The sequence below is a fragment of the Varroa destructor genome, unplaced genomic scaffold (genome assembly GCF_002443255.2).
Source record: "Varroa destructor unplaced genomic scaffold, Vdes_3.0 BEIS01000004.1, whole genome shotgun sequence".
Lineage (NCBI taxonomy): Eukaryota > Metazoa > Arthropoda > Arachnida > Mesostigmata > Varroidae > Varroa > Varroa destructor.
Window position 1 is genome coordinate 43040171 of NW_019211457.1, and position 23813 is coordinate 43063983.

General features: G+C 38.7%; 3 protein-coding genes across 29 annotated transcripts in view; 2 read left to right on the forward strand and 1 right to left on the reverse strand.

Moving 5' to 3' along the window:
- Positions 1-42: 42 nt before the first annotated feature.
- LOC111250282 (prestin-like) lies at positions 43-11191 on the forward strand. 8 transcript variants are annotated; one of them, XM_086988901.1, is made up of 13 exons: positions 43-693; positions 1924-2004; positions 3030-3220; positions 3882-4067; positions 4380-4612; positions 4859-5020; positions 6231-6466; positions 7248-7689; positions 7918-8094; positions 8262-8387; positions 8729-8854; positions 9080-9427; positions 9958-11191. In XM_086988901.1, the coding sequence occupies exons 2-13, from the start codon at positions 1991-1993 to the stop codon at positions 9961-9963; spliced, it is 2247 nt and encodes a 748-aa protein (XP_086845027.1). In that variant the 5' UTR covers positions 43-693; positions 1924-1990; the 3' UTR covers positions 9964-11191. The 8 variants fall into 8 exon arrangements, with proteins under 8 accessions (XP_086845027.1, XP_086845028.1, XP_022661000.1 ...); XM_086988902.1 differs by lacking the exon at positions 1924-2004; XM_022805265.2 differs by lacking the exon at positions 43-693 and having other exon boundaries at positions 1816-2004.
- PGS1 (Phosphatidylglycerophosphate synthase 1) lies at positions 10353-16351 on the reverse strand. Of its 7 annotated transcripts, none has more exons than XM_022805272.2 (9): positions 16192-16332; positions 14721-14755; positions 14308-14437; positions 13949-14081; positions 13384-13606; positions 12931-13243; positions 11676-11879; positions 11282-11463; positions 10353-11062 (listed from the first exon to the last, which is right to left on the reverse strand). In XM_022805272.2, exons 3-9 carry the CDS (start codon positions 14419-14421, stop codon positions 10867-10869), a joined length of 1365 nt encoding a protein of 454 aa, XP_022661007.1. In that variant the 5' UTR covers positions 14422-14437; positions 14721-14755; positions 16192-16332; the 3' UTR covers positions 10353-10866. The 7 variants fall into 7 exon arrangements, with proteins under 7 accessions (XP_022661007.1, XP_022661005.1, XP_022661006.1 ...); XM_022805270.2 differs by having other exon boundaries at positions 14679-14755; positions 16192-16331; XM_022805271.2 differs by having other exon boundaries at positions 14721-14824; positions 16192-16328.
- A 2910-nt stretch (positions 16352-19261) lies between these two features.
- LOC111250284 (beta-1,4-N-acetylgalactosaminyltransferase bre-4-like) overlaps positions 19262-23813 on the forward strand; it is a 47618-nt gene continuing 43066 nt past the window's right edge. For 10 of the 14 annotated variants that reach the window (XR_015327597.1, XR_015327596.1, XR_015327598.1 and 7 more), the window contains exon 1: positions 19262-21752. The gene's annotated coding sequence lies outside the window, so the exon portion shown is untranslated. Of the gene's footprint in view, positions 21753-22452; positions 22640-22847; position 23813 lie in introns of those variants that run through there. The other 4 variants (XR_015327599.1, XR_002673279.2, XR_015327601.1 and 1 more) reach the window with 4 other exon arrangements.

The window sequence follows — 23813 nt, forward strand, 5'->3', positions numbered from 1 at the left end:
AGTTCACATATATTAATAGGTGAACTTTGAAACACCCGTAGTATTTACTAATTAAGCATTTAAAGTTAGAGGCTAGTCAGAAGAAGCCATGAATTTAGGGGAGGACGCGATCAAGCGCAAGTACCGCCCTGTTGGCGTCAGTGCGTTTCAGCAATATGGGACATTCCATTCCGGACTTATTTTCGTCAAAACCGCTCTGCTGATATTACTTACACAGCACCGCTATGTGTGAAAACGTATCCACAAAGGCGTGTACATTTAAGATAATAGTATTGCTCTTATTCTCCTTATTAGCCCTTAGAATCAACAGGTAGAAATACTCTAAATACTATTCCATTTCGATACACACATGGCATACGTTTTGGTTTTTTTTTACTATAGTAACAGGCTGACGATTTGATGTCGTCATAACTATTGGGGTTTATAGCACAGTCTAAAGCTGTAGCATCATCATTATCTGTGGCCTTTTTATGGCTGAGTCTGGAGGACATGCCAGGTATCCTTTCCTCTCAACGAGTGTTCTCTCAGCTCAGTGTCTCATTAAAGACACTCATTGTTGTATGCATTGCTTTAAAAAGATTCTTCACTCTCAAGATTCTAGCAATAACAAACTGAGATTCAAGAATATCAATTTGTCATATGGAGACATTTGGTCGTCCGGTTTTGATTCATAGCAAGTTACCCTAAAATGGTGTAAGTCATTCCTCTAAAAAAGGCTAATTACAGTAGCAAAAAAAAACCGATGCTTTACCTAGGTCACATGCTAGATATGACAGTATTTGTCAGTTGCTACATAAAAATATGTAGTAGAGACGTATTCCACTATCTAAGTATTTATATAGTTCCTCAAATGTTCCTGGTTGATTTTTATGATTAATGCGTCCCTTGAATGCATAGAAGCCGAAACTTTAACGACTTTAGTGATGACGTACAACTGCATCGCCATGTACTGATATATTGCAAAGCTGCAATAAGACAGATTTCGTAGTAGACGTATAAAAACTAATAAGCCGTTTTACCGAAACGATAAGCTACAGCATGAACCGATTTTACTGACGTAAGTTAACCTAGCTTCTTATCCAGGCCAGAATATAGGCTAAATGAAAATAACATATAAAAAACCAATATTAAATACTTTGAAAAATGCCGATTTGATGGAATATGCTACTGAACTATATGGATAGGCATTTTTTTTGATAATGCTGGCCACGAATTTGAAGGTTTGCAAGCATGAACAAAATTAACTGAGGAAGAAGGAGACCGCGTAAACTATACTAAAACCACAAAGCAATTCGACGTGACTATAAGAGCTTTTGCCCGTTTCCATTACCAAGTGGGCATAAGCAACACAATGCATTTGTATTGATTTGCCTTTAGGAATTAATTACTCATGCTAATAAGATCGGAATAGTCATGGCTTGTTTACCTTTGCAGTTTCCATGGTATTTAGACAGGCATCTCATAAATATATATATATATAAATGAGATACAAAGTGATAATGTTCGTAAACTCTAGAAGATGAATAAGAATTTCATAGAAAGTATACCTTTATAGACCCCACGCTGCTTGGTAACTGCCAGCAGAGTTGTCTCCCCGGTTATGAATCATTATTACCCTGCAAAACAATCAATTTATTATGTTCTTTTATGTCTCAACACCTCCATCGACAAACTCACTGCTGAGAATTCACGATTTACGAGAGCTAGTAGCCTTAGGATTTACGTCTAGGAGTCTGGCCTTCGGTGGCGCCCGGTTGGATATATTTAATTTTATATGTTACTTGATAAGGATTAATAGTCATATTGTGATCTCCATTGCGGTACCAAGTACGCGTTCAGTAGACCTTTCTTGCTATTGGTTTACGTAAAATCGGTTGTTAGAGTTTGTTCTCGGCGTATAATCAACATTTTCTCGATTCACAGAGGAGGAAATTGACGACCTGGGTCGGTGTCTTATTTCTAAAGCGTTCAGTTTAAACGACTGTTCGTAATGTCGAATAACGGGTGAGAAACTTTAAATGTTCATTTAAAAACTCCAACATACTTAGCAAGTGTTTGTTTCAGGCTCTGTACGAACACATCTAAAAATAGTTTTGTTGAAAAAAATGCAACAAAACGTCAGTCAGAAGCTAAAAACGTTTCAATAAGAAATTTTGAAAATAGGATCGGATGTATCATCTACTTTCCTCTGTGCTTTGTTATTAACATAATTTGGCTAAAAAAACCAAATCATAGAGCAGCTTGTATGTTTCTCGTTTCATAGGGCAGAGGTTTCCTTAATTCTTTACGAAGTAAAATCGTCAATTCGTCCTTAGATGTAATATGTATCCTTTTTTATTAAAACCATGGATCAGCTAATAGATGTCATTGCAAATTCTATTCTTGGATTCCGCCGAGAATGCATGCTCTACTGTGAATGTCTCAGTAAACATTCTTAATCTACGCATCAGCTCAACCTTATTTTTTTGCCGGAAAGAGCCAACCGCATTGTAAACTTTACTTGTGTCCTATCTATAGACAGTTTAACTAATGAGCTGACTGTTCACCTTGGGAATAAAGTTAAACTCCTGCAGTGATGTCCATTTCATCGTGAACAGTTTGTCGATGAGTAATGCAAGTGTCACCTTTGATTCTTATTGAGTTTCTTTATAAAGACAAAAAATTGAGCTTTTAAAGTGCATTTATTCCGGTTGTTGAGCAGGTTCACAGTTGTCACTCTTAGATATTCTACCGTAGTACGTTATCCTTTCCTTCCCTCTTTACGTATTTCAATTAGCGTATTAGTTAGGCTGCATGCTTTGGCGTAGTCCATGAGTGGTTTTCTCCACTGTGAGGTGTTCACTGATCACTTAGGTGGTCTTGTTCGAGTGTGCATGTTTAGGGGTTTCCGTACTCAACGTTTAAAAGCTTGAAAAGGCAGGAAACAACCGGAACCAATCATCACACAAGTGGATCGAAGACAAAAACCCTTCAAGCATGTTAAAAAATAGTTAGCGAAATATAATGTGGCTTCGTAAACTTGCTCATAGGATTACTCATCCACGCAATGGTGAAGGAAAATGTAATCACAATGGCGGCGATGAAACTGATCGGAGGCACAACTTCATTCAACGGGATATCAAGAAGCTTTGTAAATGTAGCTCGGTGAGCATGGGAACGCCCACCCGCAGGTCTGCGTTCAACCAACCACACTTTGATATATGCAGCCATGCAATTAAGGGTTAGTTCCTTCTATATTAGTGTAGTCGATTTCTAAGCATGTTTACAAAAATGAGCGACAAACCAACGGTACCCAAACGTACTAGCTTTTCTTTTATAGATTCAGCTTTTACTTCAAACGATTCGTTCTCAAAATTGCATAATGGTAATGTAACGTTTTTTAAACTAGAAGAATGCTGGTTTCCCTCACTCGATCTTCGCTAAGAACATAAATATAATAGAGGTTTTGGGCTTTTTTTCACGTACAAACTCCTGATGATCCTTGCTGTCGGTACTCAAGACTGTATCATGTCTCAAGCTGGGCATAGCTTTTGTGATGATTCATAACTTCGTGATGTTTTTGTTTTCTTGAATATTTATTAGAAATGCTTTCCACAAGTAAATATGAACTTAAAACAGTAAATAGTAGAGTACAGCAGTAATTTCTACTTTTAAAACCATCCGGATCTCAAACAATATTTTCACGCTTCGACATATTTTTTACGTCGCCTCGGTACATAATATCCCAATGAGAATACGGAAGTGTTAGCTGCTATTAAAAAATTAATCACTTCCATTTTCTTTCCAAATTATTTTTGTCGATCTAAAGGAATAAATATGTATAATATTGAGAAGTTTTACTACAATGCCTGATGTACTTTATGAATGTTTAATTGTTTCAGAAAAGTCGAGTAAGGCCGACATTGTGAAAAAGTATGCCAAACAAAAATTCTCCTTAAAGAAACTAAAAAGTTCCTTATTGACCTTCTTCCCTATCAGCAACTGGATCAGGAATTACAATCTTCGAACAGACTTAGTTCCTGACATCATCTGTGGTCTGACCGTTGCAATTTTCCATGTACCCCAAAGTTAGTACCTAGTTGCTGTAAGAATACAGTATTAACATTACAATTATCAAAAGCATTGAATTTTTCCGGGTTTTAATAGGAACACTCGAATAAAAGACTAATGTCTTTTCTCTACTTTTTGAGTTGCAAAAAATGCTTGCCACGAAATATATACACTAAGTGTTATATGTGCTAGCAAACAACAAGTGAATATTCGAAAAAATTAGAAATGTGTGCTCTTTTCGAAGCAGTCATTGGAATAATAAATTTTTGCAAATCAAAGCTTTGTTTATGCTCATATGTCACAAATTAGTATCAAATCATATGTCGCAGCTCTCGGATATGCGCTCATCGTCGGAGTCCCCGCTATCAATGGTCTTTACACGGCCATGTATCCTATGCTCATGTACGCAATCTTCGGTACCTCGCGTCACAACTCGATCGGAGCATTAGCTGTTATCTGCATCATAAGTAGTAAAGTGGTTCAGACTTCTCGCAGTTCATTCTCTGATATTTCTCCTATCGATGTGGCCAGAACCCTCGCTTTTTTCGCCGGTATATTTCAGGTATGCTCGAGAATTGCCTAATGAGTTTATCGGATGCTGTTGGTAAATGCTCATTAGTTATGTTGCGTTTTTTTGATGCCAACATACTTAACTAAAACTGTTTAGTAAAGGCACGACATTAAATTCTGGCGACATATTTCCCGAAACATACTATATATCGATTAATTGAAATATATTTTAATGCGTAGCTTACCCACCAACATTAAATTGAATCCGTTTTGCTTATTTGTTAATTCCTGTTTACAGCTGCTGTTTGGCTGTTTGCATATGGGTAGTTTAAGCGTCTTTCTAAGCGACCAGTTTGTCTCAGGATTTACTGCCGGTGTCTCCGTTCATATAGGGTCCTCTCAGCTCCATGGACTTGGATTCAATGTATCAAAGCACACTGGAGCGTTTCCTTTAATTCGGGTAATAATACATTATTCTACATTTTTTCGTATAAAAAAAAATCCTTTTATACCGTAAATACTTAAAATTTTTACCGTTCTGCCCAGTATGCTGCCGACAACGGAAAACTATTGATTGCTTGACTTCACATTTAATTTGGTGTTGTGGTGCATTTTTTGCTTTTAAATCTCCCAGTATCATCGGTTTTCAAGCATAAATTTTATCCTTAGGCATCCACTCGAGAAAACCTTTATTGGTGTCAGAATACCCTATGGGGCTTTGTCCAATATTCCGATTACCATCAAGATATGCTCTTATATGATAATAATAGTATCTAGGTGCTACATACTGTTGAAATTCGCCATCTTCACCAAGATCTTCCCGAATGCGTAATAAACCAGACTCTTGTAATGTCAAAGCCCAGTTATTAGCACCAATCATTGTATTCCCATGAAAGTATTGTACAGTTAATCCTTTACTTAAAACGCCGTACCATACTATAATGTCCAGTAAATTTACATGGTATTTCTGTGCAACATGTAGATTTACAGTTGCCTAGTAAGTGTGGTTACGTCGACTAGTTATGACATTTGATCTCAATGTAGCTTCATCGTTTCAAACAATTTTTCCCAAAACTGTTCATACCAACCCCATTTTTCCATTTGCATACCATTTGCAAAATAATTTTATTTAGTCTAAATCATCTTTATTGAGGATATGTACTATCTTTTCCATTTACGACATCTTAAAACGCAATGGGACCTTAATTTGTTGATGCTTAATTCACGACGTGACTGTCGTACGAATGGGGTGCCTTACTACAGCCTTCTAACTAACTTTATAATGCTTACTTAGCTAGTAAAGCCCTAAATGTTCTTGGCATTCCGAAATGTTGCTTACGAATATCTTGACAATACCAACCGCTTACAACTTATTTTTTCATCTGGTTCATTGCGAGTTGCGTACATGAATCTGCCTGAAGCGGCCGACTATATCGTTATTGTAGTTCTGTTACATTTCCTTATTTCCAAAAACATTTTAAAATACATTTCCCTCATAGAAATATTAATGTTAGTCCATTTAATATTACACCATAAAAACAAATGACGATCAGAAAGTTATATGGCCCGTTAATTAGCGTATACATATTTAGAACAACCTATATATATGCATATATATAGTTGGCAGTATTAATGTACTAATTTATTTGTTCCTTTCTCTGTTACAACAGACATACACCGACTTATTTAAGAATTTAGGCGATACCCACTGGCAGACTCTCGTCTTTAGTGTCATTATTATTCTGATAATTCTTGCGGTAAAAATCTTAATCGATCCGTATCTGCTCAAGAAATTCCATATGCCACTGCCCATCGAGATGATTGTTCTGGTACTCAGTGTTATTCTATCCAACACTATGGATCTCAAACAACACGGCTTTGATGTGGTCAAAACGATTCCCAACAGGTAAATGCGCTTCTATAATTCTAGTTATGAACTTTTTTTATGAACCAACATTACATGCTTGACGTCGATAAACGTTTCCGAGCAGACGTAGGCTTGGGACAAAGTGGCTAGAACAGTTGAAAAGCCATAATCTTATAGCTATTCATATGTTTATTTGAATATGCATGACTATTACCAAGGATACTTAAGTTCTCTACGATGCAATGCTTGCTTATTATATGAATTATGAGTTGGAGGGAGCAGGAATATGAATAATTATTATTACATGAATCGTTGTTGGACCAGAATTCCGTGCTGTTATTTACTAGTCAACATTTTTCTCACATATATACTTATACATTTAGTCCAACGCGGTGTATATTTTACTGTTTAACAATTGCATTTCCAGCCAATCTATAGAGCCTATTGGCTAAAGCGGACTTCCATGTTGTAATACAACTTGTAACAACTATAATACCTATTCGCGTTGGGGAGAAAAAGATTCAGAGAACCTCAGGACACACATCGTGTTCATTTTCGTAACATAGGACAAGTAAGCGAATCGACAACGCATGATTTATCTGAGTACAAATCGGCTCGACTCAATATAAATGTCGCACTGGGTTATTCATCCGCCAAGATGTAATGCACCTGCTCATGTGTTTCGTGTAGTTGAGCTGTTCCTAAACTCCTTGGTTTCAGAATTTATTTACGCAATTAACGTAACTAAAATATACAACGTCTATGTTTATTATTTCATTAGACCTAAACTTAACGTTTCGTAATTATCGATCACACGTAGTGTCCAGAAACCCACCATACCTGTCCTCCGAATCGAGCTAATCAACTTCATCTTGGTGGACGCAGTCCTTGTGGCAATTGTGTCGTTCACTATTGGAGTATCTTTGGGACGAATTTGGGCCCGCGAACGGGGCTACGAAATACAGCCCAACCAGGAATTCTTTGCGCTTGGCATTAGCAACTTCTGCGGTTCACTGTGCGGTTGTTTTCCGGTTGGGGCCTCGGTGCCTCGAAGCTCACTGCAGTTCTTGGCAGCTGGCCGAACACAGTTGGCAAGCTTCATAAATTCAGGCGTGATTCTTTTCGTTATCCTCGTCATGGGAAAATTTCTCGAGGGGCTTCCTGTAGCCACCCTATCAGCTATCATCATTGTATCACTGAAGAAGATCTTTATGCAGGTCCGAGACTTCAAAAGTTTCTGGAACCTGTCGATCATTGATGGGGTAAGCTAGCTTTGTTACGTTATTTTTTTCTGTATTGGTGTACAACTCTTGCTGATAGTAAAGAAAGACGCATTTGGTTTTTATCTCTGCAAGCTAATGGCATCTGAAACAAATTTCTTGGTAAAAGATATCTCAAAGTGTTTATACCATATTTTTTTTTACCATAGAGTAAATACACCCGATCAGCTTTAGCTATTGGTTTCTGAGTAATTGTTTTATCTGTTATAGCACGTATGGCTGGTGTCCTTCTTCGCTACAGTTATCTTAGACACGGTTTATGGGCTTCTTATCGGAATCTTATTCTCGTTGGGGACGCTTGTCTACAAAGTTCAGAGGCCCAAAACTTTTCTACTTGGAGAGATAGCAAACTCCGAGTACTATGTTCCCATCAAGTTCTGCGCCAATGTGAGTAAATCTTTTGAATTTCGAGGCATTGTTCGCTACTTCTCTTAGTAACCTGTTGTCAGGACTCATTTGAAGTAAAATTGATTTAGAGTAAAAACTCTTCGGAAAAAGCTGTTCTTTTAATAGACACCCGTTATCAACTAATGCACATTAATGCTTCACTTCAGGCCCGCGAAATTCCGGGAGTAAAAATATTCCAATATGGAGGCCCGTTACATTTTGCGAACGCAGAATTTTTTCGTACCGAACTGATAAGAAAATGCGGCACCGAATACGGAATATTATATAATCAGGTAAAATTTGAAGCTTTAAGTGAAACATGTAAATTGGATAATAGCTTACATTTTTCTGTGCATCAGTTGACATGCTATTTTCCTTGAAGAGGTTGATTTTAAATAATAACACTAAATGCTCTATATTCGTTCACGTTCAGTATGACACATTTTATATGTCGTTTCTTCTACTGATACCGTATCTCTGTATTCGTGAATGATAGTCGACGTACCGCAGCACTAGTATGTTCACGTACTAGAAGCTTTTGGTCTCCGCTAGGCATTCCTAATTCTATCCGGATCGAACACCAAATACTGAGGTAGTCACCGGTCGTCAAGTAAGCTGTATTTACCATTCGTAGGCCCGCACAATGCAGTTACCACATCCTATTGGAAGGCAAATCAGCCAAAAACAGACGCGATACATTATACTCGACTTTTCACGGGTAACCTTCGTTGACGGTTCATCTGCTCTTCTCTTAAAACAGGTACACAAAAATAATTGCTCTTTTGACTATCATTTTCAAGCCAGCATATCCTATATTCGTCCTTTCATTGTTTCCATAAACATATTTAAAGAAGTAGAGCATCACTTAAAAATACATCCATGTGAAGGTTTTACTTTCTTATCTTATCACAAATATTTGTTGGCTTGCACAAATTCCATAATGCGTTCCTTTGTTTCTTCGTTTTGATCTACATATCTCTCACAGATAATCGATTCAATGAAGTCACGACGTATTACCATCTTCATCGCATCCTGCTCGCCGTACATCTTCTCAGTTCTCAAAAAGGCTGAACTCAGTGAAGTGATCCTCGATACGGATTTCTATCCCACGGTCCATGACGCCGTGATGAATACGCACGTCTCCTACACGAGATCGTCCGGACAGCCAAATCGACATCGACGTTTCTTGACTAGCGATAGAATGGCTTTATCCAACGAGGCGTTCGGTCCTGACAGCCTGCACACAGACGACCATGCACACGAGTCAGAGGAAGACGAACACAATTTATCTCCCAATAGCGACAGGGCAAAAGCAGCAGTACGCGTGATAACGGTAAGCATAGGAAAAATATTAGCGGCCGCGGTAACAATAAAAACGCTTACCTTAAATTTGATCTGACCCAGAAACATTTGGACCCGCTAATTCATCCTTTCCTAATAACTTTATGGTTAAGCTTGTAATGAACAGCTGTACTAAAAGGCTTTAGATATGAAGACCGAAAGGTGAGGTTGATTTGTTTCATTACTTTATGGATTTGTACACAAAAAGGACGCTGACTTACTGTTCATACGTCTACTATTCAGTACATATCTATAGCTGATTTAACAAGCAAGCACTTTAAAATACAAGCAACTTTGAGGTTCGCCTCATGCTATAAAAAATAGGCTAACCCTTTTTACTCTTGTTTAGATTGTTTACAACCTATACAGTTTATTAATGTTTCAAGTTTGCTTTGACTTCATCAAACAAGACCCACGGGGCATCAATACTGAACAGCGCACATCTGAATTATTAATACACTTGTAAAAACAGACTCGCACTCGACGCCGTGTAATAACAAGTGAAATTTTCTTTGTTTTCAGGATTAAAACTTCCCACTTTCAATACTTCTGTATAAAACATCTTGGGATTGAAAAAGATCTTGACTTGAATATGGAGCATATTTCCTCAAATAGTTGCAGCTCTTTTATTATGTCATGTTGCAGATAAAGGGCTGCAATTGTGCCGATAGTAAGTTGGCTCAAGTCTAACTATACTCTAAACGATCACCTAAAATTCCATTGATTCCAAAATAATCCTCCGGGAGATCAAATCCGAAATCTCGCAGTTTATACGCGGGTCAAAATCAACTAGCTTGATAGCTAATTTGATAATACTTACATAGCTATACGAGATGCAAAACGAACATATAGTTTCAACTTGTTGTAATCTATATACACATATATATTCATGCAGATATGTATAAAACTCAAACATGTAATGCAAAATCGCAACAAAATATTATTTATTTCGTTATAGTAACATTCGCACAGCCACTTCACGCCGTCTTTGTGATTTACTTTTGTCGACATTTGTTGATTTGTCGTACCCTCAATTAACGAGACAACTCACAACTACTTCATCAACTTGTACAAAGGTAGGCAGGTAGCTTAACCTTTGTTGCGATTGTTCTTCAGCTTTGATCGCGACAAAAGGTAGGCTTAAAATTAGGGTCTTCGAATGATCTTTAGCTCATTTCGTTCTTGAAAATATGCTCGCTGTTTGGACGCTTCTGCATCTGCGTACTCTGGACTTCTATGTATATGCATAGATTTAGCCGCAATTAATGGAGTTCATGATTTAGTTACACACTGTTCGGGAAAACAAATGTCAATGCTCCGTCATTCCTAGTAATGATAATTCTGAATTTTTCAATTATAGGCAGAATTTTAATGTATGAGCCACCCACTGAATGTACCACGAATCTCCCTCAATTAATGTATGAATTGATTCTAAAAAAATCCTCTAACAAACGCTGTGACATAGGCTACCCAGAATGGCACAAAGCGTTCGGGATCTTTAAAGGTCATTTCATCAGTTAGTACCACAGTTTTGTAAATCGTTTTCTGCTCATTTTCTAGTCGATTTCGCAAGTCTTCATTCTCCGTCACTATAATAACTTGAGATTCGAGGTCACGGTAGATAGACCTATAAAAAGGAAAAAATAATTGTTAGAAAAAGAGCATAGATATTTGAGTTCCACCATACTAAGTCGTCAATCATCTACTTCTACTTTTCACCTATGTGAACCACCGAAATAAATGAAGCTATATGACAGATCTAGTTATTTTTAAACTGCTATTTCAAAAAATAAGTTATTGCTCACACTTATGAATGTACTTTTAGGTAAAAAGTTATAGTGTTTACCGATATCCGAAATTCGGTGATCCAATTAGAGTCATTACAGGTTTGCTTTCACCAGGTGGATAGTACCACATGCCTTTGCCATGAAAAGTCCAACCTTCTCGGTAATATTCCCATATCCGAATACGGTCCCGAACAAATTCGGTTTTCAAGTAAAACAATTTCAATAACTGAGTATATAATACCTGAAAGGCAAATAATATTCCGAGCGAAAATAAATTTCAAACATAACATGGAGTCTAAACGTTCATGAGTAAGTCACACATTCATTGTAAAAGGAACTAGCTTTTAAAATGTATATTATTAACTACTTTAAAAAATGAACTTCAACAGTTCAATGTAGAAATGACTACGATGACAATGACGGCCAATCGATTAAATAAATGAAGGCACTCACCGGTATATAATACATGAAGCCGGGCACCTTATAGAAGCTGTTAGCCCGGGGATGGGCCGTAAGTACATCGAATGAACTCTTCCCTCGAATTATAAGATCTTCATAGTCAGGCACAAGATTAAAATAACCGGTCGCTAAACGGACCTGACTTCCTTCGGGACTCAACTTCAGTACCTCGGACGTAACCTTGTGATCATTTCCAAACTAGATGGGAGACAAAAGCAAATAAACAGAGCGCACTTACAAATGTTTCTACATTATACAACAATTGATCGTGCAAACAAATAAAGGTTTTTACATTCGCACAAAATGAAATAATATTAATCGAAAAAGTATTGACTGTTTTTCTAGCTAAATGGCTTCAAAGTTGCAATCTCTGCTAATATAAGTCGTGCCGGGCCGACCTTAGTATCGTTTAAAAGCCAAGATCTGACCAGCAGTAGATGTGTTAAACCTGCTTTAATTCGCACGCATATTGATCTATGTGAATCACCTTTCGTTCCTCGTAACAAATCGTTTTAAAACTGGCGCGATTTCGTTGCGTTTCTGTAGGGTTTCCCAGATAAAGGTACAATTAACTAAATTCGTCTGTATCAATTCGTATAGCACTAAAACGAGTTTTTTTCTGTAGGCAGCGCTTCTAAAGTAGCTTAAAATTGCTTCATAATGGATGTTTAGTTAGATGATACCGTGGCTACTCACGAGTCAATCTTATTCAACTTTCGCAATCATTTTTATCAACCTTTTACGGAACTTATCGACTACTACGCGAAGTATCCCTCATATTGAAGCTTGGAGAACGAATGGGCCAAAAGCCATTTTTCTGATAACACATCCTCACCAAAAATAACATATATTTTTTTATGGGGCTACTCAGCATTTGTGTTTTTATTGTAGGAAAATTGTATAGTACAGTGAACATTTATTCACAGAAATTTCATTTATCTTCAAGGCGCTCTACCTTAAATCTGAATGGAAGCATCCCACCAATTTAGGCACGTTTACTGCTGCCAGTTAATACCAACGCTGACGAGACTTTCATTACGCGAAATATGTGACTTTAAAACCATATGGCTAAAAAACGATTAATACCTTTTTCTACCAACGTATGTATACACACTTGTCATAGCGGCAATGATATTACCAGACAACAAGGCTACGATATTCGCTATTGTCGAATTGTTGTTGTTGTGTGCCATAATTACTGATATGCCTGTATACATAGTTAGAGTTTTTCAACGTTAATCTCACATACATTTAACTGGCCCATCTGCACGAGAGGGTACACATGGGTGTCAAAGGTCACCTCCTCTTCAGGCCGCTTGTTTGGTCGCACGAAGTCATTTAATAATTTTTGCGTATTTCGGATAAATTTATCAAGCGAGGTTTGGTATGGATGCATTCGACGGGTATCGTCAATCGTAACTCGATTGGCAGAATCTAGATGGAACGAGAACTTGCCCACTGTATCGACCAGCCTTGAGTAGTAGTTGGCCAGCTCGGGTGCGTTCTGGAATAGCACGTAGCGGTCTTGCCTCTGCTCAAAATACTGATCACTTAAATTCGCCCTGGAAATATGGACAGATTATTAAGGATAAGATTCACAAGCTTTATTATCTATGAGAATGAACAATTTCAGACCAAACTAACTATATTTAGAGTGCGTCTGAACTATTAAAACTGTCGGTTTCGTGCGCTTTCAACGTACCCACTTAAGATGACATTATCGTCAAATATATACACCTTGATGTGTTGGAGACCAATTACTTCATTCCATTTGTGCGGTAGCCAGCGAACCAGTCCTCGTAGGAACGGACTATGGTACAACGATACTCGAACACGTTGCGAGCCAAATTCATCAATTAATGGTGTCAGCATCGTGCGTGACGAGCACTCACCGCCCCTAGAACCTCGTGTATAATCGAGAAGCACTGCCAACAAACAACATAAAAGGAAACAAACACGAGTATGGTTGTTAAATGAGTTATAAAACAATTCATCATTCAGCTTTGGCACAAATGATTTTTGTTGTCTCCGAATGGCTCGATCGAAGTTCATGGGAGGTTCATTTTTACAGGAAGCTACCAAAGTGAATCTACCTTTACCCACTGTTCAAGGGAAAGAAATGTTATTATACGCTATGTATAATATAATTTCATGGGAAATTAACTGCTGTTATTATTATTGTTTGCAGTACCAATTGTAAAGAGCGTTCACATTTGAAGCAACGTTGACAAAAACAGCTGATACTCGAACAATATATATAAACTTACCTGTTAGTTGAAGCTTGCCAGGGTTTTTTGCTACAGCCAGGCGTAGGTTTTGAACGAATTTCGCTTCAAGGTCACCTGTACCGAGGTATAAAGCTGCCAAAGTAATTCGTTTCTCCGCTTTCAATGTCAATGTCTGGAAGAAACATTCGATTAATGAGCTTAATACGGATATCGTAATTACTAGTGTACTAATCTGGTTCGTAGCCACGGCTTAATTTGCATCAGAATGCGTTCAATCATAGTTATAAATTGTGAGCAACTAGCGCATGAATTACCATTTAGAAATCCAGAAATACCATCCAGAAAACCAGAAAATATCAAGGAGGTGAAGCTCGTCAAAATCGTTATTGACTACTTACATTGAGCATCTGATAAAACTGGCTCGGTTCGTGTAGCACTTGGACGTTTTTCCCATGTACTCCAAACACAGGACCAAATCTTGAGAGCCATCGAAAATCGCTTAGAAATCCCATCTTAGCATTGAGCTCTCTATAAATAACAAAAGGACACTTTTTTGTGAATCTCAAAATTCTCAGGCGACGTCCCGCTAGGTCACGACTATATAACGATTTTGTTTGATATTATATGCGGATAATCAACTGTTCACGTAGATCGCTTCATATTATTGGCATACTTCAAACGAAAAACTTAGGTAATCTGGCGTTCTGGTAGATGGTTCTATATGCCTCATTTCGATGAATCGTCTATTGCTAATTCAACTATATATTACCTATACGCTTGTGAGATCGTTCGTTGTAAAACGGTAACTCGCCTTCGCAGTGTTCTTCCGAAACTGTCTGTGGTAACCTGCGCAACAACCGATGTTTTGGTAAGTGATCAGGTCACAGCAAACTGCTGTAAATATTCCTGTCTGCCCTGTTAATTTTGCAAAGAATAATCTAAATATAGATGTAGGCATTAATGATCCAAGAAAGTTTGGAAAATCGCGTACAGGAAACAAGGGATTTCTTAATGGTGCAAAAAACAAAAATATGCTGATAACACATATTAAATCGAGTGTTTGTAAATAAACACCAAATGTTTTATGTCACTTGCAACTTATTAAATTGCATGTTCATTCAAGATTATCTATACTGCTATTGTCCTTTTTGTTTCATCATTAAGCAGGCCTTCGCGAGACTTCAAAATGCAAAAGGCTATGTCAAAGTAATGAGCCCCACGTTATGGCGGAACTCAGCACTGAAAATATAATCAGAAATAAATAAAAAATGGCGCTGGTGCCAAAGTACCACATATTTTCAATTTGATCACTAACTGACTAGAGGCTTCGATTTACATTTTATCTTCTCAAATGAAGTCAGATATCTTTAAAACATTTAGATGTAGTACATTCTAAATGCGTGGACACTTTAGCTGCCAGTAAAACGATCCGAAAAACAACTATTGTTGTGCAGCTCAATTAGACTGCAATATCGAGCTTTATGTGAGTGAGTTCCTAGACGATTAATTATATCTGCTATAGTGCTAACAAAAATTAGCCATACTATCTAAACCGTGCAACTTTGCACTGCGCTTCTGCTTCATTGTTTCTTACGTATTGAGTGTAACTGATGAGGGTAACATTTTTATCCATGTAAATTAATAATAGAGGCTTCGAATGATCTTAATCAATGCTTGCATGTCATGCGAAAAGAACTTTACGTCGTGTTAGAATGAACCTAAAACATACATATGTGTCTTTCCAGAATGCACTTTTGAACACCTTCATGTGCCTTCCTGTAATAGGGGAAGCACGGTTCTGAAAAAAATACGACGCAATGCTAACGCACTTATTCAATACAATTTTCTAGAATTCTAACACAACAATGACCTTAGTATACAAACACTATTAATTTGCCGCATATATATTCAACGAATTTCAGACAGTACTTGATTTTTCAGCTGGTCCATCAAAACACCGATTTCCTGTCATTCAAGATTTCGTCAATATTCCCCTTGTTGATCACTCGTTTAATTAATAGTATCACAAGTACTATTCTCTATATATTATCTCAAACAGGAGAATATCTTGCGCAGTGGGACACTGGCAGCTCATACAGTTCTGTTTAGAGTTTTCGCGCAGACCACCAAGTACCGCGCAAAAGCTGATTAGGTCGCGCATATTCTAAAAGCCTGCTAGCTAGGCAATGCCCTTTGCAAAAGTCATAGTTCAGACTTTCGAGCTACCCTTAAGCCGGCGACCCTGTTGGCATACGCTACAAAGCTACCAAACAATGACCTACCTTCAGGTTTTAACAGGCCTTCGGGCCAGCACGGACACAAACAAAATTTCTCCTTCTCCAATTAGGTTTGAACCCTTTTGTTGGGCCTTCCCGACATCCCGCCGGTAGCATCACATAAAGAATTATAGCAAGGAAATACAGATGGGCGGCGCCATCTTGTCTAGATGTTCTAATAAACGCGGCGTTTTTTGAAAAACCTGAGTGTGGAACTCTCGCCTGCTACGTGCCGAATATTATTTATAAAAACACAGGCCACGTATAGATAGCAATCTACATATAAAATAAATTAAGGCTGATTTAAAAATACGATACAATTACTACTTCGACAGGTGGCCTAACCTTAGTAATCTAGCAAAATTAAAAAATATAAAAAGACTTGCATAGGGTATCAAACTTACTTAGCATTGTTTAATCCTGATATAAAAAATGTTTCCAAAGGAATTTGGATTCTTCGTTCTACTAAATAAATAAAGTAAATAATATAAAACAAGTATATTTCTTTAAATTATAGTCAAAAAAGTATACCTTTTTTGACTATAATTTATTTATTAGACTTTTTTATTAACCTTCTTTATTATTTTCTGAACCAAAAATGAGATTAACAAATTAATTCAGTCAATAACCAATTAGCTTTCAACTACATTTAGAAAAATTTCCTGGGTAACTTGTATGTTAAAGGGATCTAAAAAGGTTTGATTTAAAAAAAATACGTTTAGCTGATATAATATTTTACTCCATTCAGCTTTTTTAAAGATTATATAAAATACCATGAAATCAAATTATTCATCATTAAATGCTGAATTATTCTTTATTAAAGTTATAAGTGATTAGTGTATAAAGTCAAGTAATACAACATGTGTAATGCTACATAGAAAAGTGAAACTTTGTACTGTGCCAGCAATTGCTGATTTCTTCCAATCACAATTTTATTGATCTGGAAATTACTGCCAGTCACTTTCCGTTGTTCTCAAATAAAAACTGGAATACCTTAGAACCGTAATTATCGAAGCCCCATATGGCCATTTTCCAGGATGTAATCCTGGTGATCAAAACGCAGAAGGATACGTAAAACTGAGCAACTTGATTTTTGGATTCATATTAAATAGAACTTCGAAAAACAATGCTATGTATTACAAAATTTGAATTCGAACCCAATCGCTACCCTTAACTGCACTTGAGAAAAGCTAAAATAGCCTAGCTTAAATAAAAGATCCCTAATTTACTTTTATAAAAAAAAAATCCAGATTATTACTATAATAGTTAAGTAGCTTTATATATAAAACATTCGATCTAAAACTAAGCCAAAATTGGCTAAAGAGGGTTCCAGTTACATTTTTCGCGTATATCCTTAAAAATTTTCAATGGCGAGAGCCTTATCGAGTTTACACTCAATACTCACTTCAACTGGTCTAATGCTTATTGCTACAGTCGAAAATACCATTTTTGTTTTTCTACTAGACGATATTGAATTGGCGACAAACTAAAAGTTAAAGGCCTTTATTATGGAAAACAACATATAAGTATTTCCACTAAATAGGCTAAATTTGTGTCGACATTAAGAGCTGAGCAAGTCGCACGAAATTAATAATATCGAAACAGCAAATTATTACTTTTTTTTTACCACTGCTCCGTTTTTACGTGAGAAAATTGAAATGGTACTAGTTAACTGTAAAAGAATGCAAATGATTTTAACGCAATAGGCAAATGTTGGACTTGATGTGTGAGTAGGTTTATGAATCATGCTTCTGGTTCATAAACCTAGGCAGTTAACTTCAAACTGAGAATGGCGACTGTTGAACATTTGGGACATAGGAAAAATAAAACATCTACAAAAGGCAAGTTACAAATATGTGTACGGGGTCGATAGGGTCATCTGGAATACAATTTTCTTAACGTGACCATTTAAACAACAGTGGTCACAGGGCAGAAACGTACTTATAGTCGAAGCGAAGGTAGGGCTACAGAAGCCACTAATAATTTCAGTCATTTAACAAAGCTAGAAAGAAAATGCTTATTGTCACAGAAAGGGCCGTGATTAAGGCTAGAGAAGGTGACTCAGCATAATGATTTATCTCGAAAATAAATATCATATCTAATCCATCGTGGATTATTGTGGATCTCTGAGGCGCAGTGCGAAACCGAGTTCTGAATGCGCCAATTATCGGCATTTCCAGGAGTTCAAGGACAGTATCTCAAAAACGCATCGCACTCCCATATAGTAGACTTGATCACAACAACGTGTCTAACTATCGAGGAGTCCTACGAGTTTGATATAAAAACGTGTCTATATTTTTTAACCTTAGAAGTAATATATATATATATATATAGTGAAAAGTTTCAAATTGTCAAGAGGTTTTTGTCCCACCCTACATATACAACCGCTAGAATAGTCAAATAGTATAACTGAATACGGCGGCTTCTCTAAAACGCTTTGTAATAGACGCAACTCATTCAGAAAAATTTACCTTATATTTTGTTTCGTCAAATCAGGTGTGAGAAATGCACAAAATAGCCCCATATTTAGATATATGGTCAAAAAGCTCCAGTCGACTAACATCGAGTTTTTGGCTCTGGCATATTTCAAGGATGCTACAAGTTTTACAATAGGTTTTATTAAAAAAAAAAAACGTTTTTTTTTTGTTAAAATCAATGAAGAGCCCTGGAGCTCTATTTTCTGTGTTGTAGCGACTTTGCTTTTGACCCTAAATCCACCTTCTTTCTAATCGTAAATATATTTTAAAGAGAATGCATTAATAAATCGTTTCGAATTAGCAATATTTTGTATACGTAAAAAACAGCAAAGGTTTTGAGATAGAAATGATCACCATGGACTACCCAGACAATAAACCTATGAAAAGCGGAAATAAGTGCCCCAAGCAGAAAATCTTAACATATCATTTTAATAATTTCCATTCTGTTCCTTTAAAACGACTTATGTGTTTCGTAACCTTCTTTTGTCTCTCACTCCGTTTGCTCCCCTCCCATGTCGCCGTCGTGCCCTCTCCACTTCGACACCCATCGCCCGCCCGCCCTTTCCGAATATTATCGAAATAGTAGTATGAATGAGCACAGTAGGAATGATAATACTGCTGACTAGCTAATTCGGAAAATCTGACTGCTCGTAGTAGCTGTCAATCTGGCTGTCGCCGCGCGGTTTTCATGGCAACAGGGCCGTGTTTTTGACTGAAAGCAGTTCGCACAGTAACAACACTGTCTTGCGCTCTTCTCGATTGCACTAGCGAGTCAGCAATCTCTATGGTGCTTCCTCGGTGTGTTCTCTGCCTAGCCAGTCTACCTACCACTCATCTGTACCGTGTAGCGCCCGACCACGAGACAGAGACCTAATGCTAACAGGTTACCACCAGTAGCGGTACCACGAATCTACTGCCTCCCGTACCTTTGCCTGGCCGTGTAGTCTCCGGCCTAAGACAGGCCGGTTCCAGTGCTATTAATGTCAGCAGTTTGACACAGCCATGAGCTGCGTTGCCTCTGGTGCCGAGTGGCTGTGAGTACCATTAGTGCCATTGCGGCAAGCGGCCGCTGCTGCCGCCGCCGCCGGCGCCGTCGTCACTCTCATTCTGGGAAGAGTCGTTTGCGTTCTCTCTCTTCCTTGCGGTAGCGGCTGCAGTAGTGTCTGTATCGGCAGCAGTTCGGTGCACGATCCCGCACGCCGCGAGGCGTACACGCTTTGGCTGAGTTTCCCGGACAGACAAACAGACCGTCCGTCGAGGTAGCCGGCCGGCAGCAGAAGTAGCGACTCCCTCGCTAATCGATAGCCGCTGGTGATAGAGTAGTCGGAGTTTGCGGCTCGCGTATTTCAGATCTTATTGGATTGGAAGTTTGATTTGTTAAGACGAAGAAAGACGCGGTGCTTTGACGTGCAGTGTCATGTAGTATTGTTGTGCGCAGATTTGATCCGCTCGCAGAAAGTCAGGTGTGTACGCGCTAAGTAGCCGCTTACTGCTGTCTGTTGTCTGTTTCCCGCATACGGTGCTGTTGATAGTGGCGTTGATGGTGACTGAAGATAGGTTTGTCACCATTAAGTGGCTCCTTCTAGTACGGATAGCTGCAAGGGTGTTCGTGGTCGTATGTTAGTGGGTCAGCTAGTGATAGCCCAGTTTAATTCTTGAGCGTCTCCGCCATGCGTGCTGACGCCAGTCTATCAGTGTTTCCTATAGAGACTATGCAGCGGTAGGTTTCACTCGAAAATACAGCCGGCAGAAGTAACGAAATAATTGGAACGAAATTGGAGAGCGCGTGCAATATGCTTGACTATGATAGTCTCCTATTAAAAAAAATATTTGTGTGCCAAGTTGTTACAGCGGCCCGTTCTATTTTCTTTCAAATGTTGTGGCCACATATTTCTCAGCGCGGCCTTAAAGCCCCTTCACTGACGAAGCTATTAGGTGCCATTCAATCGCCAGTGTTCCTAGCAGAGCTGTCACTCGTCGCCTGATAATCTCCCTCGGTGCGTGGCCGTGACGACGCCAAACGTTGCGACCTAATGGAGCAATTGCGAACTGTCTTTTTCGCAGAGCATCTGGATAACAACACTGAGAGCAGCACCTATTTTTGCAAGTTTTCCTGCATTCTAGCTTCTCTTATCGATAATCAGTGCCATAACCGCTATTCACCCGCCGCCTAACTCGGGTCAAGGGTATCACTTGTGTAAACACCCAGATGGACAACATGAACAACAAGCGAAAATAAAAGAAGTATTTCGAAATGACATCGAAATGGTAGACGCATGTTTGTCGCATTGGGCTTTGTGGTAGCGCGATACTGTTCGTGATTACTCGATCGTGTCTGTAACAACGATAAGAGTAATTGCTGCGCAGAAGAGTTCCCTTATGCGTGGCATGAAATTGAATCGGATCTAGAAGCGTTACTCGTGAGTACTAGCTGGGTCGAAAAATCTCCGCCACCTCGTCAGAATTTTGGCATCTTCAACAGCTGTTTGCTTGTACACGTTGGTGGCTACCAGGCAATTTGCCGCCAATAGTCAGTCAGTCTTTTGGATGACGGGACGTCGATACTCTGCTGTACTACTGCAATAACAGCTGAAGACGAAAAAATAAAAGAACAAAAAATGTATACGCCACGCCGTTTACTGATGGCGTGTGGCGTTTGAACACGACCCAAACAAAATTCATTGGCACAGCTCAAAGATAACAGATAGTCGAAAAATTGCCTGCCAAAGCTTCGAGCGGTACGCTGTATCGCCTGGCAGCAATGCATTCAGAGATATTGGTATCATATCTTATTGGTACCTCGTCTATTCATGAGTTGTATGCGATTCATTTGAAGACGGTGGTGCATGCAGGTTGTTTTTCATTCCCCTAGAATCAAGCCTCGAACGGAGACAACAGGAGTGACTTTAATCGCCGTTATTTGTTTATCATTGTTGGACAACTAAAATTCGAGAATGGAACTCGATTCGGAGTCCTACGAGTGCGTTTTACGCGCTGCTACGCGGGATACCTCTGGCTGATTGAGACGGCTACCGTCGTGCCGCCGATCAAGACCATTGCATGCACGAAGAAAGCACCATGCGATAAAAGGTACGTCACTAAATGCTTATAATAGGTGCTTAGGTAACGGCGGGGAGATGTCGACTATGACGGTAATACTGGTTCAAGACTGGTCGAGTGCTCACGTCATTGTGTAGGACACAGGCTCGCAGCACTTGCTTGCCCCCTTTATTATTGATAATTCTTATTAGAGCTGCTTCACTCCTCGAAGACATACACTAAATAGACGGAATGATACAACGTACTGAGGTCACATGTGCATAGGGTGTTACCCGATAACGTTCAAGTTTACGTCGTTCATTCAACAAATATAAGCTGGCCGGCCGTCACGGTCATGACGAGTTTGATTAGCAGCGAACTCGCTTCCGTTCGAGTCGTCTTTTTTTCGCATATATGTGCGGGTTCCATTTTCGGTTATTCAATCTAGAACGCCATCAGGTGGTGGGGAAAATTTGGGGGGAGACGAATCATGCACGTTAGCGGGAAAATATCATAAGCTAACTTGACGCTGCGCTGCGTCGACGCATCCTGTCGATATCCGTAATTTAATACTAAAAGCTGAACTTTTTCAATGTGCTTTAATCAGCTGGGTAGCTGATTTTTTTAGATAGCGAAAAACGCCGATACGAGAATCTTTGTCGGGCTTTTACAGCCCCGTCTTGATCAAGATAGTCTGACGCAATATACTAATGTAAAATTCAACTTTTTACTGTTAAATTATTTCTCCAAGGACACTGACACGACATGGTGGTACAGCGTTGCTTTCTGCTGTTTTTCTGGTATTAGCCAAAACGCGCTGTTATATGTTTGAAATAGGCCGTTTAACCTCATAGCGTCCGCACCACATAGTGATACGCGGAAAAAAATAAGGACGACCAACGGGAAGCGAGTTCGTTGCTAATCGGAATCTTTCTGAGGTATGACGGCAAACACCTTACGTGCGTTTAACGAATACATTAAGCTTAAACGTAGACGTGACGTGGTTCATTAGGTAAACCAAGGGCGCATTGTTGCTATCTTCTCCCCTAATAACCAACCGATTACGAGTTTGTTTCTAGTTGATTTTACCTACCAGTATTACCTATGAATAGTATTAATATTCTATCAGCTTTGTACTGCGTTCAGATTTCAGATCACTTTGGTACTGATATTAAAAAAGAATCAATCGGACACACGGTTGTTCGTTAATCTTGCGTTACTGTCTCGCATAGATTTTGCTTCGAGTTGGTGAGGACCTACACCAATTTAAAGGTTGCGAACCTTAGCGCCTTGTTCGCAGTTAAACTATTGCTATTAGTGTTTCGTATGGCTACAAGAATACAAGCACGAGTGTATATTACACTGCACTAACTCTATGCATGCTTTTATATCATTTACTCTATACCTGTCGTCAGAAGCTCAAAAAACAAGCCAGTACAGTTTAGCGTCCGATCGATTGTTTTCGATAACCGAGCGCTTCGGTCGCTTTGGCAATCGCTGAGGCAGGGCTAAGCTTGGGGAACGGTGTTGCCTTTTCCGACTACGCTATCGCAGTTCTGTATACTATAATAGCAGGCTATCGGTTTGAGTAATTACGACCTGAAAAAGAGAAGGAAACACAGACACGAACGACACGTTTGCTAAGTCCTCTGGACAAGCGGTGCGTGTTAAGTCTGATGGTAGAGTTTGAAGAAAACGGTTTTGCGCTGTTTGTGAACTGCCAGTGTACACGTAAAGCTGACGTCGTTCAACGCTGGTGATGCAGTGTTGAATGCCTGCCATGAATTTAAAACGCCGTGAACGTAGAACAGCTGCTTCGAGTGTCCCTAGGTAGTTTTGTTACCGATAGAAACCTCAATTATACCACTAGCGTGTACACAGCTGTACAAAAGAGATACTTACTCGTTAAGTGGATTCTAAAAGACATACGCGCTAAGCAATGTCGCCTTGAATACTATACACCCAATAGCGATATATGACGGTATATATGACGTATGTATAGGAGTCTGCATCACTACGTATTTGATCATATCAACATATGTACAACAGTATTTTTTCGAGCATCTCTTTGCGACTACACGCGTAAAGCTTCATCAGTCATGTTACCATTTA

Bases quoted from the DNA above. Each gene is read 5' to 3' on its own strand.
- LOC111250282 (XM_022805264.2), top strand. From the start codon at position 3,004: ATGTGGCTTCGTAAACTTGCTCATAGGATTACTCATCCACGCAATGGT. The intron at 5,021-6,230 runs GTAATAATACAT...CTGTTACAACAG, and splicing joins GAGCGTTTCCTTTAATTCGG to ACATACACCGACTTATTTAA. The intron at 8,095-8,261 runs GTGAGTAAATCT...GCTTCACTTCAG, and splicing joins CCATCAAGTTCTGCGCCAAT to GCCCGCGAAATTCCGGGAGT.
- PGS1 (XM_022805267.2), bottom strand. From the start codon at position 15,859: ATGGACCAGCTGAAAAATCAA. The intron at 14,756-15,838 runs GTACTGTCTGAA...GTTGTTGCGCAG, and splicing joins TGGACCAGCTGAAAAATCAA to GTTACCACAGACAGTTTCGG. The intron at 13,607-13,948 runs GTAAGTTTATAT...GTTTGTTGGCAG, and splicing joins TGGCAAGCTTCAACTAACAG to TGCTTCTCGATTATACACGA.